This window comes from Rhagoletis zephyria, unplaced genomic scaffold (genome assembly GCF_001687245.7).
Source record: "Rhagoletis zephyria isolate East Lansing unplaced genomic scaffold, Rhagoletis_zephyria_1.1 Rzeph_scaffold_02219, whole genome shotgun sequence".
Taxonomy (NCBI): Eukaryota; Metazoa; Arthropoda; class Insecta; order Diptera; family Tephritidae; genus Rhagoletis; species Rhagoletis zephyria.
Window position 1 is genome coordinate 65,964 of NW_016159303.1, and position 19,606 is coordinate 85,569.

Sequence of the window (19,606 nt, forward strand, 5' to 3'; positions counted from 1 at the left end):
CGATAACATTTGATGTTCTTTGTTATTCCCGAAGTGCAGGCTTGCTATAAAATCGCACTTGTTTAAAAATATTTTAACTTTTTAAATTGAGTGAATATTGTAAAGAAAATTTAGATTTATGCTTTGAAATGACAATCAGGTCTATATAATACCATTTATTATTATTATGTATATGTATTCCTTGTTACATGGATATATTTTCTGTGTTGTGTTGCGTTGCAAATTCGTTTAGTACCAAAAAACCGTCTATCTTACAACCCCGACATGTGCCGAAATTCACGTACATGAAATTCGTACATTCCTTTGTTGTATTTTATTGTTAACGGAAATCGACTCGCGAAAGCATCTTTTTGTCTGGGATATATTTGTGTACTAGGTGTGGTTAAATAAAGTAAATAAAAAGGAAGCATACGTTTATGTGAATAAAAAGGTAAATCCATGACATAAAAATGTAAGCACAGTGAATTAAATTATGTTTGTATAATACTTAGCGCAGGTCCGATTGAAAGTGCATTTTTTTGTAATCTGCATTGTTTGCGAAAAATCGATTGTCCCGAAATTGGCGGAGAAAGTTTGCATTGCATACCAGCTCAACTTGTGGTTTGGTCTATTATCTACCAAATGGGTCAGGGAATATTGGGAGCTTGCTGTGCTGAAATTGCATTCATTGCGGCTCCCGTTGAGCTATGCACTTTGTGTAGCATTCCCAAAGTGGGAATTAAAAATAGCCTCGAGCTAATGAATGTGTAGTAAGCAAGCGAACGGGACATTCAGATACTCCACCAACTTTGAGGGGTCTGTCGCCAAAAATACCAGTGGAATTCTTTTTTGTTTCTATGCACTTGTGCGTGTGCGTGCGTAAAGCATATGTGTGTACATATATATATATTCATCGGCTATGCCGTTTTTGGTGCACTTCCATTTTTGTCGGACTGCTTGGCTGCCATTCTAACTTGCCTTTTTTATGATGTTCTCCAGCTGTCGCATACGATAGCAGCTGTCAAACCTATGTGGGGATAAGCATTTTGTGTGGTTTGGCTTGGTCAGACAGTCAGTCAGTTAGTCAATCAGTTGTTGTCGGAGTGCGCTCATGACTTGTTTTTGGATTGGTTAGCTTAAAACCAGATCAAGTCGGTTTAGGCAAGTTTCGCAGCGTGCGCTTTGGGGAAGCTCCATTCAGTTGTATTCGAATTACTCCACACAACAATAAGTTATCAAGCGCAAAACTACGCTGTTAGCTAGTGGCGTTGGTATAAGGGTAAGCTACAATATAACTTAATGCCAACAGTAGAGCGTCTGCATTGAGGGTAATGCTTTTCAATGCTTTTTTTTTATGTGTTAGACAGCTTTGTGCGCAGGTACGTCATTTTGGGCTGACTCACAGCTTTGTGGGAATGAATATGTGCGTTTGTGCATATTTTGGTAAATTAATAAGGTAAAATGGTATTCCAATTAAGACCGGTCATCCTATAATAAACTGGCAATTGCCGAAAATTTATAATGAATAACAACTTGATGGAGATAATGAAAGAAGATAATGTATATGTTTAGGCACAATTATTCATTTACAGGCCCGCTCTGCACGGAATTATCTAGAAATCAACACCCAAAGTTTCTGTCACTAAAATCTACAAATGAATAAAAGGGTGTGCCTAACAATATGTAACATCATACCCCAAGGAAGGCAATAAATTTGTCGTAAGCTGACATGCAGGTACAATTTCCTTGTAGGCATTGTATATTTTTAGGCATACCATTTATTAATTTAAAGATTTTTAGTGACAGAAATTTGTGTGGCGATTTATAGATTTCTATTGCTGCAGTAGAATACTGTAAGTGTCAATTCTTTTACGCCCATAATCGTGTAAAAAATACATTTCAAACGCAAAAAAGCCCAGATGTATCCTATATAAATTATAATTTAAAAATGTCTATGGATATACATTCATATATATTTCGTAACACATACGATATATTTTTTTGTGGCATATGTACTTGAAGGCGAAGTAATAAAGACTGTGTTCATCTAGTGGGAATAGGGCTGTGAATTTCGATCGCCAAAGTTTCTGTATGAATTAGAAGGCGCCCTAATATCGAGTGTCTGGTAAACTCTGTTCATATTACGGTTTGTTTCGATTAAATTGCCTCACATAAATCAAGTGTTTTTTTATTATTTATTTATTTAGTTATTTATTTATTAGCATCTGTACGTACGAGTGTGTGGTGCGTACTTGATTTAAAAAAAATGGTTGCATACCTTTAGGCTTTTTTTTTTGTGTGTGTTAATTTCCTCGACAGTGTTAGCTTATTATCTGATTTCTACTTAACTTTTTGGCAGATTTTACAAGGCGAAATTACTTGATTTCAGCATGATTTGCCTGTAAATTATGAGTGAGCCGTAAATTACGATAAACAAAACTTGAACCACTCACTTAACCGAAAAGGTTTAATTTTGAATTCGTCCGAAGAGAGGGATTTTCTTCATACCTCTTCGGTCAACGTTTTGCACAGTTGAGGCGTTTTTGCTACATTTTAATTTTGAAGACTGGCTTTTGGTGGGAAGATGAACAATTATTCCACCTTCTAGGAAGAAATCAGTTGGCGTACAGGTTTAAATTCTACTTAATTGTTAAGTTCTCTGCTGACACCTTAAGCTGAACACACGTTTACCCAACGACTGTTTCGGGACTTTTATGTTCTTACAACAAGTTATCCGTTAAAATGCGATGGTCAATAAAGTGGTATTCGGTAGCCCTTACCAGTTTTGCGTTTCATGTACAGATCCCTTTTCGCATATTCTTAAAGGAAATTCGCGATAGTTGTTTTGGCGAATCTAATTTTTTCACTAATTTGGGTATACTCAATTTTAAAGACGGCAAAATTTTGTATTTATGCAGCCTGACGTAAACTCAATAATTAGGCTGCGGATGTTTATGCATAAAACGAAGCCTAAAAATATGTAGCACTTAACTATGAGCAAAATAATTACATTTGTATACATTTTGTTTAGTTATGGGGTACATATTTTTAGGTTTCGTTTTTTTTTATAGACATCCGCAGTACATTAATAACGTACTTAATAAAATGCTTTCATCTATAAAACTTAACTGATTTATCAATTCTGCAGTAAGTGTACAACTAAGAGTTTTTTGCCCGCTACCAATGCTAAATAAATTAGCGGTATTCTCGAAGGGGTATTCTCGTGCACGGATTGCACGGTTTGCAAAGCTGGCCCATAGGAAAACCAGTTTTACGATGCAATCCATGTACTGTGCAAGGGCTTTGCAAGACTTCGAGAATACCGCCATTTTATCTATAAACCTACTCTTCAACGGGTTTTGCTTTTTGAACACAGTAACTATGGCATTTGCATTTTTTAGCACAACTTTATGCAATATCTATGTAGATATTAGCATAAATATTATTCATAATTTGGTGTTGAATAAATTTTCACATTCCATATTTGCCTGCGGAAAGATTTGAAGAAAACATGTTTGTTTTCGGAACTATAGTTCTGTTCGCTGTGCAAAAAACTTGTACAATTCGAGTTGGGAAAATTTTTGCCAGCAAGAATTGCAAGCAGGATTGTGGCGCACGGTTGCATTTTTGTCAATAATTTGAATCAACAGGTTCGTTAAGTTTAAAAATGTACAATCTTGCTGCGATTTTAATGCAAGAAGTATGAAAATATTTGTTTATTCAATTAATTTAATTAATTTCATTGATTTGAAAGGTACGCTGATAAAAAAATCTGTATTCGTAATCGGAACTTGTCGACTGCGTTCCGATGTTCCGATATAGGAAATCCGACAGTGACTTCTTCTTCTTCTTTTTTGGCGCTGTAACCGCCTAAGCGATTTTGGCCGAGTCGTTTCAGCTCTGTGCCAACTGACGCCAATTGGAAACGCCAAGTGAAGCCAAGTCCTTCTCCACCTGATATTTCCATCGCAGTGGGGGCCTCCCTCCCTCTTCCTCTGCTACCACTAGCGGATTCCGATTTGAATACTTTCAGAGCTGGAGCTTCGGTGTCCATTCCAACGACATGGCCAAGCTGATGCCGCTGTATTGCAGCGTGACTACCACAAAGAAATTCAAGCATATCTTGAAGAAAGTCAAAATAAGAGGAAATATACATACATATATGTCCTGTTTTGTTTTCAACTTGAAATAATAAAAAAAAAATTATTCTGCCTTATCCTGATTTTCGCCTGAAAAAATTCATCCGAAAATTTGTCATCCGCCCATAGCAAAACCATGGAAACCAAAAGTGAACCGGTTCGGGGAAAATGAAACTTATGATAAGGCTGATTATGTTCGAAATGCAACCGCGGCACTGAAGCTTGCAAATTTCTGCAAATTCCTGTTAGCGCTCAACTCTAGTAAGATATAAGGTTTGTTCGTCGAAAATCCAGCAAGAATTATCCAACACTCAAAATATCAGAGAGTAAGAAAAAATTCTCTCAAATTCTCTCTCATGTTGAGAAACTTGCAAATTTCTGCACGAACGCAAATTTGCAGGAATTTGCAAGTTTCGCTGCCAGCTGGCGTCCACGGTTGCATTTCAAACATAAAAAATTTTTATAGAATTTTTAAAATTCTTTCGGATGGCCAAAAACAGGATATACATGTATATTTCTTGTTGTTCTGACTTTCTTTAACATACATTTCAATTTCTTCATCGTACTAGCTGTCGGGTTTCTTAAATCGACTCTGGTTGCAATTGCATTCCGATTGCGAATACCATTTTTTTCAGCCGAATTAAGTTCAAATCATTGGAATTAACTAAATTAATTATATCAACAATTATTTACTTCCTTTTTTCATAAAAAAATCGCTCGTGTTTATAAATTTTTAAATTTAACGAACTAATTTATTCAAATTATTGTAGACAAAAATGCAACCATGCGCCACAACCACATGTTTTTCGTGTTTGCAAATTCTTGCTGGCAAAATTTTTTCCAGCAAGAATTTGCAACTTCTCTCCAAGAGAACTGTCACTTTGCTCTCACAATTTTTGAGTGTTGGATAATTTTTTGGTCTGCACGAACGCGATTTGGGCAAAAATCGTGATAATTCGTACAAATTCGTACAAATTTTTTGCTCGACGAACAAACCTATTCTCTTTAATACAACTTATGTTATACGGCATTCACACTATCTTGATTTCGGGCTCATTCTTAATCTCACATCGAAATCAACTAATTTCGATTTACCAATAACGTCAGTTAAATCAATTTAATTTCGCCGAAATTAAGATGCTAGTTAGGAAAAAAATTTTGTCATTTAATTTAGGCGCCAACATTCAGAAATTACGCAATTAGTTCCCAAAGGTATACCATAATTTTTATTGTGAAATCAAGTAAAAACCTGCTCGTGCTAACCTTATACCTGTAGAAGCAAGAGTGAACTTCGGTTCAGTAATTTGGGGAAATTATTTAATCAAGCATCCGCATAGCGGCTGTTTTTGGTAAAAATAAATTGCAGATTCCTGAAATCCCGAAAACCCCATTTTAATTGCTTTAAAAGCTCCTCTGCGACCACCAAATTGAAAACTCGAAAATGTTTTGCAGTGTTACTATTTAAATTGTATGCCTATCCCAGATATTTGATATGAACCTTAGCTAAATATTTTAAAGAAGTATGGTTTATGTGAATTAAATAAGCAGCTTTATAAAAACTCCTTCAAAAGGCCTTCTGAAATACGAAATATGTACATAGTGCATATGCACGTAACTTATTATTTGCTATAAAAGAGCTAATTTGGTTTTTTACCTTTTCTAGAAAGTAAGTACTTCAATAAATCGTTTCTATTCATATTGTTGTTTTGTTATACTTTTGCACTGCATGGTTTTAAGTATTCTTGGCTGTTTTCTTAACAAATAGCAACTGCCAGAGGAAGTATAATTGTATGGCGTTGATGAAGACATAAAAGCTATACATATGTACATTTTTCGTATGCAGCATTCAAGAAGAGTACTTAAATATTATTTCAAAACAGTATAAAACATCAAAATGAAGTTGGTATTCATGGCATTTGCAGCTCTCAGCCACGGCTGAATTTTTAACAATGAGTTTATGACATTTGGTGGTCTATGAGCTACTGGGTTGCTGGTGGAGTCGTTGAAACTGACCGCAACGTGTAACGATTTGATGCTGTGACCACCATACTGCTAGTACATAAACTATATACATGCATATTTACATACATACACATGTATACACAAATGTGTGTACTAAACAATTACAAATAAACGTAAACATGTCTGCGAACCATACGTTCAGAGTAATCTGAAAAATAGAGAAATCTTAGGGAATTCGTAAAAAATCATTTCACTTTCCGACTTTTTGCAGATTTCTAAAATAAAATGTACTGTACACACGATCTTTACGAAACTTCTAATGAAAGTCGGGAAAGTAATGATAATAAGGCTGCGCTGGGAGGAGTCTTTTCAGTATTTTCTTTAAGAAATCCTAGAAAAGTTTCTTTACGAGTTCGTGTCGACCTCTTCATACGATTTTCTTCGAAAATTCGTAAAAAAATTTACATATATGAATTCAATACCGTTTATCTACAATTTTCACAAAAACTACTTTATGGTGTTAGAACCCATCTGGGACTTACCTGTCATAACTGATGTTAATTCTGACTTTGCAAGTTAATAGTAAATTCTTTTGTCAAGCGTTATACAAGGTCAGCATTAATATCACCGATGACACTTCAGTCTTATGTTGGGGGATTTTTATATCAGAGGGTATTGTTTATAAGCCCTGGATATATAATTCGGAAAACATTTCCGAAACTCTCAAATATGTCTTTAGTTTGTTGGGAACTTTGCAGGGATGTTGCTAGATAGGATATGGAAAACAGAATGNATTCTTTTGTCAAGCGTTATACAAGGTCAGCATTAATATCACCGATGACACTTCAGTCTTATGTTGGGGGATTTTTATATCAGAGGGTATTGTTTATAAGCCCTGGATATATAATTCGGAAAACATTTCCGAAACTCTCAAATATGTCTTTAGTTTGTTGGGAACTTTACTTATATGTTGCTAGATAGGATATGGAAAACAGAATGCAATCTATTTATTTATTTAGTGTTTCAATCCTAACACAGGAAGGCTAAACATCCGATTACAATTGCTAAAAAATTTTGGCAACTTTTGTTCACGCATTTTCTTCCATACAAAGATTGTTCAAATTTTTTTTTTGTATGGAGAAAATAAGCAACACCTTGAAAAAAAAAATCCAAAAATCAACGGTAATTCATAGCTCCTTCAAACTTGCACATTATTATACTACAATTTAATCGACTACAAACCCAGCTAGCATATTTGCCAGACAATTTCTGATATCAGACAAGTCGGAATAAAAAGTTGACTATTTAGACAACTCTTACAGGTTTCGAACAGATTTCTGGGCGAAGTGTCTGGAGACTTTTATTTATTTCCTTATACGATATGTCTGATCGAATTATGTCCGATTTCGGGCGTACACGTCTGATAATTCTTGTTTTCCATGATTATTTGGTCAGACATCTGTTAGGTATGCGTCAGAATCATCGGTAATTAAGTCAGAATTTCCCACTTCGTGTAGGTTAGCCTTCCTGTCAACCTCTCCAGTGGAGATTCTCCAAACGCTTCACTGACCGATGTCGGCCAAAATCATAAAGATTTCCGACTTTTTTCCGACAAATCTGACGGATATCTAACAGATTTCTGGCAATTTTGTTAGCTGGGAAAGTACATACTCAAAAAACAATCGAAAAAATATGATAAAAAAATTTTCATATTTTAATAAACATTTGAGCCCTTGATTTTGAAAGTGGTATAAGTCACTTCCCAGCTCTTGAACTTAAATGATCGGTTACTGGTATCTGAACGCGTCGGTTATTCGTTCAACCATTGGTAGAAGGTTTTGTCATTAGTTTACGACGATAGAACGATTTGCAGATGTATTCGGCTACAAGTAACCGGTCATTTAAGCGCAAGAGCTGGGAAGTGACTTATACCACTTTCAAAATAAACGGCTCATTTGTTAAAATTCGTCGATTTTTTTAAAATGTTATTCCGAAAAGGGATCATCTCTTATTTATTTTAAAATATTTCCATCACCAGTGCTTACATTCGTTATGGAGTCTGCAAAATGAAAATTTGGAATGGGTAATCTTTATCAAACACGTTGCGAAAAATCTGATCTAGGTGCAGGTGCACTTGTATATATGAATGTATCCCGTGTAACTGCAAGTTGCGAAATATACGCTTGCTATGAGTTCATTCTTTTTCTTCATCATTTTATGCATATAGGAGTATACATATATTTGTTATATACGTATGAATGCACTCCATACATATGTACATACATAAATATATGCATAATATGCATACATATTATGTACAATGAACTTGGCTGTCGCTGCAGTATGTATTGTTGCAGGATGTCCGACTAGTATCATGTTGCTGGTAGTCTGTGAACTTTTGTATGGAAACATGTTGCTGTAATTACATTTATGTATGTCGTATGTATGCACGTAGATCTAAAGTGAGCTAACTCAAAAATCAGAGAGGGAAATTTAACTGCTTATGGATTGTACAGATTCAACGCAATTAATACAAAAACAGGTATAACATTAGTTTTGTTGGTTAATGTTTATATTCTTGAAGAAAAAAATATTTCCATTAATTGGATATAGGTGCTATGAATTGATGTATGCAAACAAATCGCTCGATTTTTTTTTAGTTAATCGCACTTTAGGTCTAGGTGTGCGATATATGCGTTCGTGTCGCACAAATTCTCCAAAAGTGCACTACTTCCAAAAATTTAAATTTCAGCATTATACGCTAAAAATATTCTTGAACCATAAATTTAACTCGCTGCAAAAGCTGAATAATTTTTTTTATGTAATTTTGTCAAAAAGCATAGTAAAAACTTCCTTCCCCATATGAATAACATGGACGCAGAATTGCGTTTTCTACCAATTTGGCATTTTTTAGTTAATACGTTCTTGAAAAAAAGTGTGCGATACATAAATGCAAACACTGCTGGCCACAAGGTGCTTCACCGTCCCTGGAATGATGCCATTGACTGCCTGCCATAAGCATAAAACTTCCAGTTTTCATCTTTTAATGCCATTTTTTTCATTTCGCAAAAGTATGTATGTAAATTAGCTTGTTTGCTCTGCTTTTGCTAAATTCACATACATACATACATACTTGCAGCTGTCGAAGCATTGCAAGCGAACAACATGGCATCGGAAGTAACAACGATAACGATAGCAACGATCAAGTTATGTGTGAGCATAGTAGATACATCGAAATGAGCTATGTAGGTAAATTAACTACTTTGGAATTGATGCGCTTCAAATGAAAATGGAGGCATAACTATTTAATGCAAAAAGAGAAATTGCTGGACACGTAATTTAAATGTACCAATTTGGCCAGATGAAAATCTGGGCCATTCCCGTTATGTAGACCTTCAGTAGCTGTTATTCGTGGCAATTGAAAGTAGTTTTGTAAAGTCTGTTAAACTCAAAAAATTCCAAAGTGATTGCAGGAGTAGTTACGTCTTAAATTTGAAGTGGCTTTCAAAAGCGATTTTAATTTTAAAAAAGCGAACTTTCTTGATACTACTTTTTGCCTGTTTGCACTGTGAATGCAGAAAGTTCCACTTTCAGCTGTGTTACCAGACATTTCTATGTTTTTTACAAAATTAATGACCTGAAATTCATAAGTACCGGTTTCACCAGCAATTTAAATGAAAAATTATTCTCCGCTTATGTCAGTCTTCATAATAAATGTGGAAGTTCAATAGTTTTTGGAAGAAACGAAATCACCATTAATAACAGAAAATGACAACATTGAAAAACGTTTTTACAAAATAAGCGTCTAACAGGGCAATTATGGCCAATAGCGTTTTCTTTTCCCGAAATAATGTTGCATTTATTCTGCCCTGCGCCAGGGCTGTAAAGGGTTCGTGTGCTCTTTCTTTAAAATTTTGCACTCTGATAATGTTGCCATATTAGGATGTAAAATTTTTTTCAAGAAACAAAAAAACGCCATACGATTGTTGCAAGTCTTTTGTAAGACAATCAAAAGACAATAGGTAATATAGTTTGAAAGAGCTTGTTTATTCTGGCACGAAAGTTTTACAAAAAAAAAAGCTCCCATGAGAGCTTTCATGGTGTAAAGCTCTTTTGACAGAAAGCACTTTAGCATGTTCAAAATGAAGATGTATGCACATATGTATGTATATTTTGCTCGCTGGTGTTCCTATAGTCGGAATGGCCGAATGAGCAAAGAGCTGGTGTGCCATTCGAGATATCCGGGTTCGAATTTTCGGGCAGCGGATTTGTTTCTTTTTTTAATTTTTATATTTAATTGATTTAAAAATAAACATTTTTTATGCAGTTTAATTTTTAGAAACTTTGTTTTTAATTTCGTTTTAATTTCATTTAATTTTTACAATTTATTAAATCTGTTTTTGTCTTTTATTTTAGGTTTTATGGACTTAAAAAAGTATTACTTTATTTAATTTAGTTTTTGAATCACTTTTTGCTAAAAGACAGACATAACGATAAGACCGCCTCGTGAGCAAAGTTTTCAATAAGTATTTTGAAAGATCGAAAACGCTTTCGAGGTTTATTTTTTAGGCTAGTTGGAATGCAATCACGAAACTAGTCCTTATAGGACTACCTTTTGCTGACAGATTTAGTTTTTACTAGGCTTTACTTAAGAGTGTGCATGCTTGAATACTAATTTGCCAAATACATATTGGCAAAGTGGTGATAACGTCGCAACGCTGCTTGGCCAATAATGATAAACGATTGTTTTCTTTTGCCGTTGCGTGGACAATGCTTGACGATGACAGCACCATAAACAAACGCCTAACTACAGTTAGGTAAAACAAAATAGGTATNTGACGATGACAGCACCATAAACAAACGCCTAACTACAGTTAGGTAAAACATACATACCGTATATACATACCGTATACATACCGTATATTCGCGCGTCAGTCTGAGGAAATAAAAAAGAAGGGGAAAAAATAACAAAATAAATTGGTAAGCAACGAAGCAGCATAAATTGGAACAGCTGTCGTCACACACCGTATGCGATTAACAAACAAAATGTGAACAAAATTTATTTTGTAAAGATTTTAACTAACTTTATACATAGTTATGTACATACCAAGGCATATCAAATATCAACGCGAATGCGAATGCGAATGTTAGGAATAGCATTAAAAAAATAATAATCAACTTAAGTCATCGTTCTTGTTACATAANATAGTTATGTACATACCAAGGCATATCAAATATCAACGCGAATGCGAATGTTAGGAATAGCATTAAAAAAATAATAATCAACTTAAGTCATCGTACTTGTTACATAAATATTATTAGAACATTGAACGAGAGCTTAACCTATACAGTGTTTTAATCTAGAAGCCAAAGTTAAGATAGGCATATTATATTTAAAAAAAAAGAAGTAATTTTGTTGCCTTTTCTCCCATGAGGCGATTTCTTAGAGGCTCGTATATAAGGCCGGCTGCACCGAACAATTGCTCACTTGGAACCACCAATCGCGAGGATTTTCACCGAGATGAGCTCATTTTTCTTTAAGATAGGCCTTCAATTGAGCTTTAATTTCAAATTTTTTAATGTCTCCAGATTATACATCCGAGCCTTCGCTTTCGCTGGAAGAATCTAAAATTATTTCTAGGCTGCTTATAAGACTTTTAGTAGTACTTTTGAAAGCCCATCAATATTGCTTGATATACTACTTAACCGTTTAGCGCCTGAAGCTAAAAGCCGGTTACTGTCCGCACCCTGATTAGACAGAATTAGAGCCATTTCAACAATATTAGAGTGGACTCTCTGCCCATGTACACATTCGCATTCGCAAAACATTCGTATCAATTGAATGATGCAAATCATTTTCATAACGAATGCCAATGTAAATATTCGCAACATCCCTGGTACATATGTACATATCTCCATACGAAGTTCCAGTACTGTACCATGAATACTTCCAAACATATGCAGTATAAAAATTCGGTTTGTATAGTCCGAAACTTTCTTCAAGAGTATGCGATTTATTTCATATACATATCTCCATACCAAGTTCCAGAGAACTCTACCATGAACACGTCCAGAGATATGCAGTATGAAAAACTCGGTTTGTATAGGAGGTGCCACGATCCCTTTATTTAACGAAATTTTGTTTAGCCTATAACCATCCTTGGTACGTGTATGGCAGGTGTCCGAAATTTCAAAAAAATCGGTTCAGCCGCTCTCGATTTTTGCGAACACAAAAAAAGACTTTCAAAATATATATGTAAATATTAGTATTAGTATGGATAAATAATTGAAATTGGAAAAAATTAAAATTGTTTAAACTTTCTTGGTAAATTTATTTGCATCCCAAAGCGTTGATTCATCGTTTGCAAGGCCCACTAATTTATATAAAGTGGCGTTGTTTCATCAGCTGCGACTTGCTTTTGATTTTCAAAATTTTGTTTTTCGCTAGTGAGTGAAAACGTGAGAGTGTCTGCCGCCCTTTTTCATTCGAGGAGAAATAGCTGAAATTTGACAAAGGCCCCATAAAAGCAAAAACAAAATATGTACAAGTAATTGTTGAATTTGTTGAATCGATTCCACCTTATTGTATGGAAAGAAATTAAAAATATTTGACATTTTCGAGACCAAATAATTTGAAAAAAAAAAAAATCAAATCAACTGCTATATTGATGCTAGGTACCATGATAAAAACATAGCAAGGTATAACCGTTCTCTCAATTTGTCGGCCATGATTTTTTTTTGAAGTTTGCCAACATTTTAAAATCATATAAAATTGAAAATAAAAAATTGAAATTGTTCGAAATTGTTGTTGCTTGAGATTGAAAATGAAAGTGTGTGTGTGAGTTTGTTGAGTAAATTTAAAAATTAAATTGTTTGGAAACGTCAAGAATTTTAAAAGTGACTCTCAGCGGTTCTACCTTACTATATTTTTATCATGCTAGGTACTGTTCAATGTGCCTTGATACATANGTAAATTTATTTGCATCCCAAAGCGTTGATTCATCGTTTGCAAGGCCCACTAATTTATATAAAGTGGCGTTGTTTCATCACGAATGCGTTCGTACTATTCACTACNCATACACTGAAAATAAAATCTGCGTAAATATAACGAAAACTTGCGTACATGTTACGAAATTTTTCCTCATTTTGAGCCTCGAAAGTTTTCGTTAATTGTACAAAACCGTTTTCGTACAATCTACGAAAATATGGGATATCAGATCTTTAGTATATTTTACGAATGCGTTCGTACTATTCACTAAAGAATTTCGTATTATTTTTTCGTTTTTTTTACGAAATTTTTCTAAAATGCACAAAAATTATTCGTATATTTAAATAAGGAAATTATTTTCGTAAAACCTGCGGTTATTGCTTTTATTCGCCACACTGTTTTTATCGTAAATTTTAAGCGTTTTTGTTTAACAAAAAGTTTTGCAAATACGCTTAACATTAATGATCAAGATATAATGAAAGTGTTGTGTTATCATTTGAGGCATGGATTTTATAGTCTGTTAGTATGAGTATCTGTAAATAGAAAATGAAATATTTTCAAACTTGTTTAAAATATCCAAAAACTTGTATAGGACATCTAAGATAAATGCGCTATTCATCCGCCCATTGTTTTATGGTGAATTTCTGTTACCAAATAAAAACACTGTTGATTCTCTTTTAAACTGGAGTACATTTCATACAGTTTAAAATTAAATAAATAAATATTCATTATATTTAATTTGTATTGCGATTGGATGCCGCTGTGGTGTCGTGGATTCGAGTCCAGTTTCCGACCAACATCAAACAAGCAAACACTATTATCCAAAAATAAATTGCAAAAAGCAATGAGGTTATCAAGAACCTCATTTTTGGTTCCGAAGAAGAAGACGAAATCAGGCTCAATTTAAAACAAGGATTTATTTTAATGAAAGAAAATAAATAAGAATGAGCTTTAGTCTTACCAAACGAAAACCATCAGGCAATTTGTATTGCGGTAAAACATCAAATATTTATTTGGATTATTTATTCTCAGCATTCGTTCATACGTGTTGCAGCGCACGCGTACCAATGTTTGGTTTTTTTCTGGTAAGCCATTGCATGGAGATCATGTGCCAACGCTCTAAATGCAACAATGAAAAGCAACAAAACAAAAGCAAAAAAAAAACAAAACTTAAAATTCACTCACTCACCTGTGCCAGGTAGCAATGTTTACGATCCCTCGATAGCTGCACGAATGATTATAAAAATCAAATCACAAAATAATATTTAATTTTTTATTGTATTTTTCATCCAGCAAATTCCTTTATAAAACGTACGTAAAACGGCACCGGTGCATAAAAATATGATGAAATTTTAAACTGCTGGCAATTTAGTATATTACCCGAAAATATTCTTATTTCGTACGAATTAAAAAAAAACATGTTTCTGCATTAGTACTATGTACGAAAGTATTTTTAATAAATAAAAGGAATAAAGGATTGTAGATTTTCGTATGTTTTAAAACCATACGCAAATATTAAGAATGCCTTCGTATAATATACAAAATTATTGGTACAGAGATTTGTTCGGTAACTTACGCATGTGTTTTGTAAAATAAACGAAAGTTTTCATAAATTGAACTGAAAGAATGCCTTACGAAACTCCTTTCGTTATATTTACGAATGGTTCGTAAATTCTTGTTTCGTTGTGAAAAATGTGTTCGTATTATGAACGAAAGTTTCGTACGTTGTACAAAAACCAATACTACGAAAGTTTTTCGTAGCATTTTTACGAAAATTTATTTTCAGTGTATCGTCACCTAAAATGTAAAAGCCATCATCACTGAAATGGAAAATTCGTGATAATCCGTTCCCTGGTCATAACATTGCTAAAATCTTGTTTTAGAGATTTTTGTGCTTTCAATCACGTAATGGTAAATGTATCTCATTTATTCCGACTGATTTTTTACCAGTAAGAATAAAGTGTACCACGTCTTGGCCGATATATTCTATACTTATCCATAGACAAATGAATAATTTGAGATGCTAGCCCATACATGAACTCACGTACATATGTACATATACATACATACATATGTGCGAACATACAGTGACGGGCAAAACTGTAACATGGTGTAACACTTTTTACTTCAGCCATCGCTATCTTTCCAAGTTCTTACGAATTTCATAATTTTGTTGTATATTCTTATTGGTACACCTGTACTTCCTCTCTCATAATGAGTTGAAGTCTATCCAACAACAATAATAAAACCAGCAGACAAAAATGTAAATTAAGGCAGATGTTACATTTTGCACTCATATATTTTTAATAACTTTTTGACAATTTTGACGAAAAAAAAGAATTGTTAACACAATGTTCGGTACCCTTTTGCTTGTTTTAGTTCCTGGATGCGATTTGGGATACCTTATTTGTATCTCTGTAAAAATTCTGGAGGTATATCCTCCCATATGTCCTTAGTTTGCTTTCACAGCTCTTGTACTGGATTTTACGGACTTTGATACTTATTAAGCTGTGCTTTTAATTGATTTCGCAAATTATCGATGAGATTCATGTCCGCGGATTGTGGAGGTCATTTCAAATTAGCAAATTTTTGCTTTTGTATCCAGTCTTTGCGAATATGTGCAGTGTGTTTTGTGTGATTTTTCAGCAGAAATTCTCATTTTTCGACTACATCTTGCAAATTTTGTTGAAATATGAACAGATACTGTTCCTTACGCATAATGCGTACTAACGGACCAACAAAATTTTTTAAATACAACCCCAAACTATTATTGACCGACCACTGTGATTCACACTTTGCAGCACATGATGCGATTAGGCTTAATTTGGGTCTTTGACCCAATACCATGCCCGGCCATCTGATTGAAAGCGATTAATTTAGTCCTGTCAGACCAAATAACCTTCAATTGAAATTTAAAAATATGTTTTTTATTGCATTCTGAACGGCCTAAAATATCCCAATAGGCAACGGTTCGGTTTTCGTGCGATGCAGCAAAACGCTNCCATTCCCGGCCATCTGATTGAAAGCGATTAATTTAGTCTAGTCAGACCAAATAACCTTCAATTGAAACTTAAAAATATTTTTTTTTATTGCATTCTGAAGGGCCTAACATATCCCAATAGGCAACGGTCCGGGTTTCGTGCGATGCAGCAAAACGCTACCACACTCGCACATGTATTTTGATCAAATTTGCTTTTTTCTTCTTTTGTGATCCTTTGCGCTCAATTCAGCAATTCTTCGCCTCGCTGTCTACTGATTTGCATTAAAGTTTAATATCTTAAGCGCTTCTGAAATAGGGGCTGCATCGCTATTTGCTTCTAAGTTCACAAAATATCGGACCGTAATATTTTTTGACAACCTTCCTTTGTCCTTGGGAACACTTTAGGCTATATTTTTTATCAGTCTTAACATTTTCAAGTAGCAAATTCCACATTTTTTGCCACTTTTCGTGCGGCCCCGCCTTTCCGTAGTAAATCTATTATTTATAGGGCTGTGCGATTATTCGATTACTCGAGCAAGTTGGTTAATCAATTATTCGGTTAATCAATTACTCGAGTAATCAAGATTTTGATTATTCAAAACGATGATTAATCGAGTTACTTGAAATATGATTACTCAAAAAAATTATTTTGCTCGTTAAAAGAGTTTACTTTGGAAAATGCTTATTTTCTTTTTTACATTCTGTATATGAAAAAATTTTTCGTTTTAATTTTTGAAAACAGAAACGTTGTTTTCAAAGTATCAAGGAACTTTAACTACTTTATACATATGTAAAGAGTTGAAATGTTGATTACTCATTTTACTCGAAATGTTGATTAATCATAATGCAAATTACTCAAATATTTTTGTTTTTGGTTAATCAAAAATCTTGATTACTCGAGTAACTGAACTTTTGAGTAATCATAATTTCCAATTAATCGAATAATTGAGTTATTTACTTTATGATTAATTAAAATTTTGAGTAATCAATTAATCGCACAGCCCTAATTATTTACATTTATGTTTCCTGATAACCTATATTATTTACTGGTGATCACTTCTTCAATAAATTGCAATACAGAAAAAAGTCATCTCACTTCCAACTAAGTAAGAGATAACGTAAAAGGTAAAACTGAGAGTGAGTGCAAAACTGTAACATTTGCCCTAATTTACATTTTTGTATGCTGGTTTTTTTATTGTTATTGTATTGACTTCAAATCGTTATGAGAGAGGAAGTACAGGTGTACCAATAAGAATATACAACAAAATTATGAAAGGCTTTAGAACTTGGAAAGATAGCGATGGCTGAAGTAAAAAGTGTTACACCATGTTACAGTTTTGCCCGTCACTGTATGTAGTATGTACATATTTTATAAACATATAAAAAATTCATTTTTTCCGCAGTGAGTGGCAAATTTATTTTTATTTTTTTGGCACATACACAAGAGAGAACACTGAAAATAAAAGCTGAAAATTGTTGTGAAAGTTTTTACTGTAGATTTCTAGGTTGTTGTTATTACATGCTGCTTTGTTATTACCTTTAGACGCGCCGTTGTGGCAACTAACATTTTGGTACGCTTGAGTGCAGCCAACAGTGCGCGCCAGTCAGTTCGTCTGCCAGCCAGCCAGCCATAGAGAGCCATTTGCTGTGTCAGTCAATGCTTTGGGGTGTTGTCTGTGATTCAGTTAGTTTGTTTTAGCCTGCCAGTCGTGTTGCTCATTTCAACTTGGCCTATTACTTCGTTGGGTGCGTGTTTGTTGTGTGTGTGTGTGTGTGTGTGTAATTTAATTAAATTTAATGCTTTTGGCTACAATACAATTTTAAGCAGACAGTAATAATTTTTCTTATCCTATTCACACTTTCATTGCAGTTTCAAAACTTCAACTGTGTTCATTGAAGCCAAATTAGCTCTCCTGGATTTGTCTGCATTAGCTGCTAATATTTTTTCGTACACTTCAGTCATTCCGTCACCGGTTGCCAATAAATTAAGAAAAAAATGACTTCCACCGAAACTCGTTGTGGTCTCACCTGCAGCACCCGTCCATCTAGCCGTGTTCTAAAGCCTCCAGGCGGTGGTCACTCCAACATCTTTTCGGAGCCCGAAATCGCCGTTAATGCACCACGTCCCAAATACAATCAACAAAACTCTTCCAACATGAACGCTTGCATGAACTCGACGGATCCCAATAAAAAGGTCGAGAAACTACGTGAAGAGATTGTACACTCTAAGCAAGCTCAGCCTGAGCCTGAAAGTCAGAAGGGCAATACGGCTGCCGCCGCCAACACACCCACCGGTGGTCAAGCTAATAGCCAGGCTGGTGTCAATGAGCCACCGCGTACGCGTGTGCCCCCAGGTGGTTTCTCCTCGGGTGGCTTTTGGTAAAGTGCCGTCGTCGCCACCAGTGGGAAAGTAAAGCAAAGTAATGCGATAACAGCGCTAAACAAACAAAGAACATAAAATACACAATATATTAAATATGTAAGTTATTTGTACTCGTCGAATGTATCGCATTAACAACAACCAACAAATAATCGCATTTACTTCTACTATTTGCTTGACTTGATAACAACAACAACAACAACAACTATAAAATTGCTTATGGCAACGGAAAATATAATGAAATTCACAAATTTCAAGTATCTATACTTCCTTCCTACAATCTATATATGTATTGCCTTTGTGTGACAAGAATATTATCATTAACTTAACGACACAACAAAACACAAAAAAAGCCAACTATCCTTAAAATAAAAGCACAGAGAGCGTTTGCGTGCGTCGGTTGGTGATTTTTTGCATTTTTATACGAGTTGAAATTTTTAAATGAAACAAGTGAATTTTTCTGACATCGACGGTTTTTTTTTTTACTTTTAATTCGTCTACTTTTTAAAGTATGCAGTATTATGACGCGTTTTCTTTGGCAAATGTAGATCTATGTACATATGTATGTGTGTATTTATATTGCTGACTGCGTGCGCTTACACTCTCGGTCCTTTTGTACTTACACTTATACTTAATTTTAAATTTGTATGTATATTCTGTATGTTATATATACGTGAACATACCAATTTCTATAAATATTGGATACTTATTGGATTTTTTGGATAAACTTAAGAAAAAAAATGAAAAAATACATATAAAGAGTATTTAATGCTTCATAATTATTAAAATTTTTCAAAAGTTTACAAGAACAAATATAAGTTTGATTTTCGTATCCCAAAATTAATGTTTTATTGCTTAATGGCTGTTATTTGATAAAAGTGATAGGAGAGACTTGCTTTTCAAATTTAAAAGTCAGCGGTGGCACGGAATTTTGTCAAAATATAAAAATGGCTTCCGCTATTAATTTGACTTCGAAACAATTTTTGTTTTTTTTTTTTTGTATATGCCATTTTAACCCCTTCAACTCCAATTACAAGGTGTATTTTTGCTTCTTAATCTTATGAATATCATTCATTAAAATTGTGTACCTAGTTGGGGGCTTATTATATTAGAGAACGCTCATAATGTTCCACAAAAATTTCAAGCAGGAAATTTACCTTTGGGTAGTGCCTTTATAA

General features: G+C 34.1%; 1 protein-coding gene across 4 annotated transcripts; it reads left to right on the plus strand.

The window, feature by feature from the left end:
• The first annotated feature begins 274 nt into the window (after window positions 1-274).
• LOC108366305 (uncharacterized) lies at window positions 275-19,169 on the plus strand. 4 transcript variants are annotated; one of them, XM_017620649.1, is made up of 2 exons: window positions 275-430; window positions 17,919-19,169. In XM_017620649.1, exon 2 carries the CDS (start codon window positions 18,045-18,047, stop codon window positions 18,429-18,431), a length of 387 nt encoding a protein of 128 aa, XP_017476138.1. In that variant the 5' UTR covers window positions 275-430; window positions 17,919-18,044; the 3' UTR covers window positions 18,432-19,169. The 4 variants fall into 4 exon arrangements, with proteins under 4 accessions (XP_017476138.1, XP_017476141.1, XP_017476139.1 ...); XM_017620652.1 differs by lacking the exon at window positions 275-430 and adding an exon at window positions 1,147-1,307; XM_017620650.1 differs by lacking the exon at window positions 275-430 and adding an exon at window positions 1,147-1,258.
• Window positions 19,170-19,606: the final 437 nt, after the last annotated feature.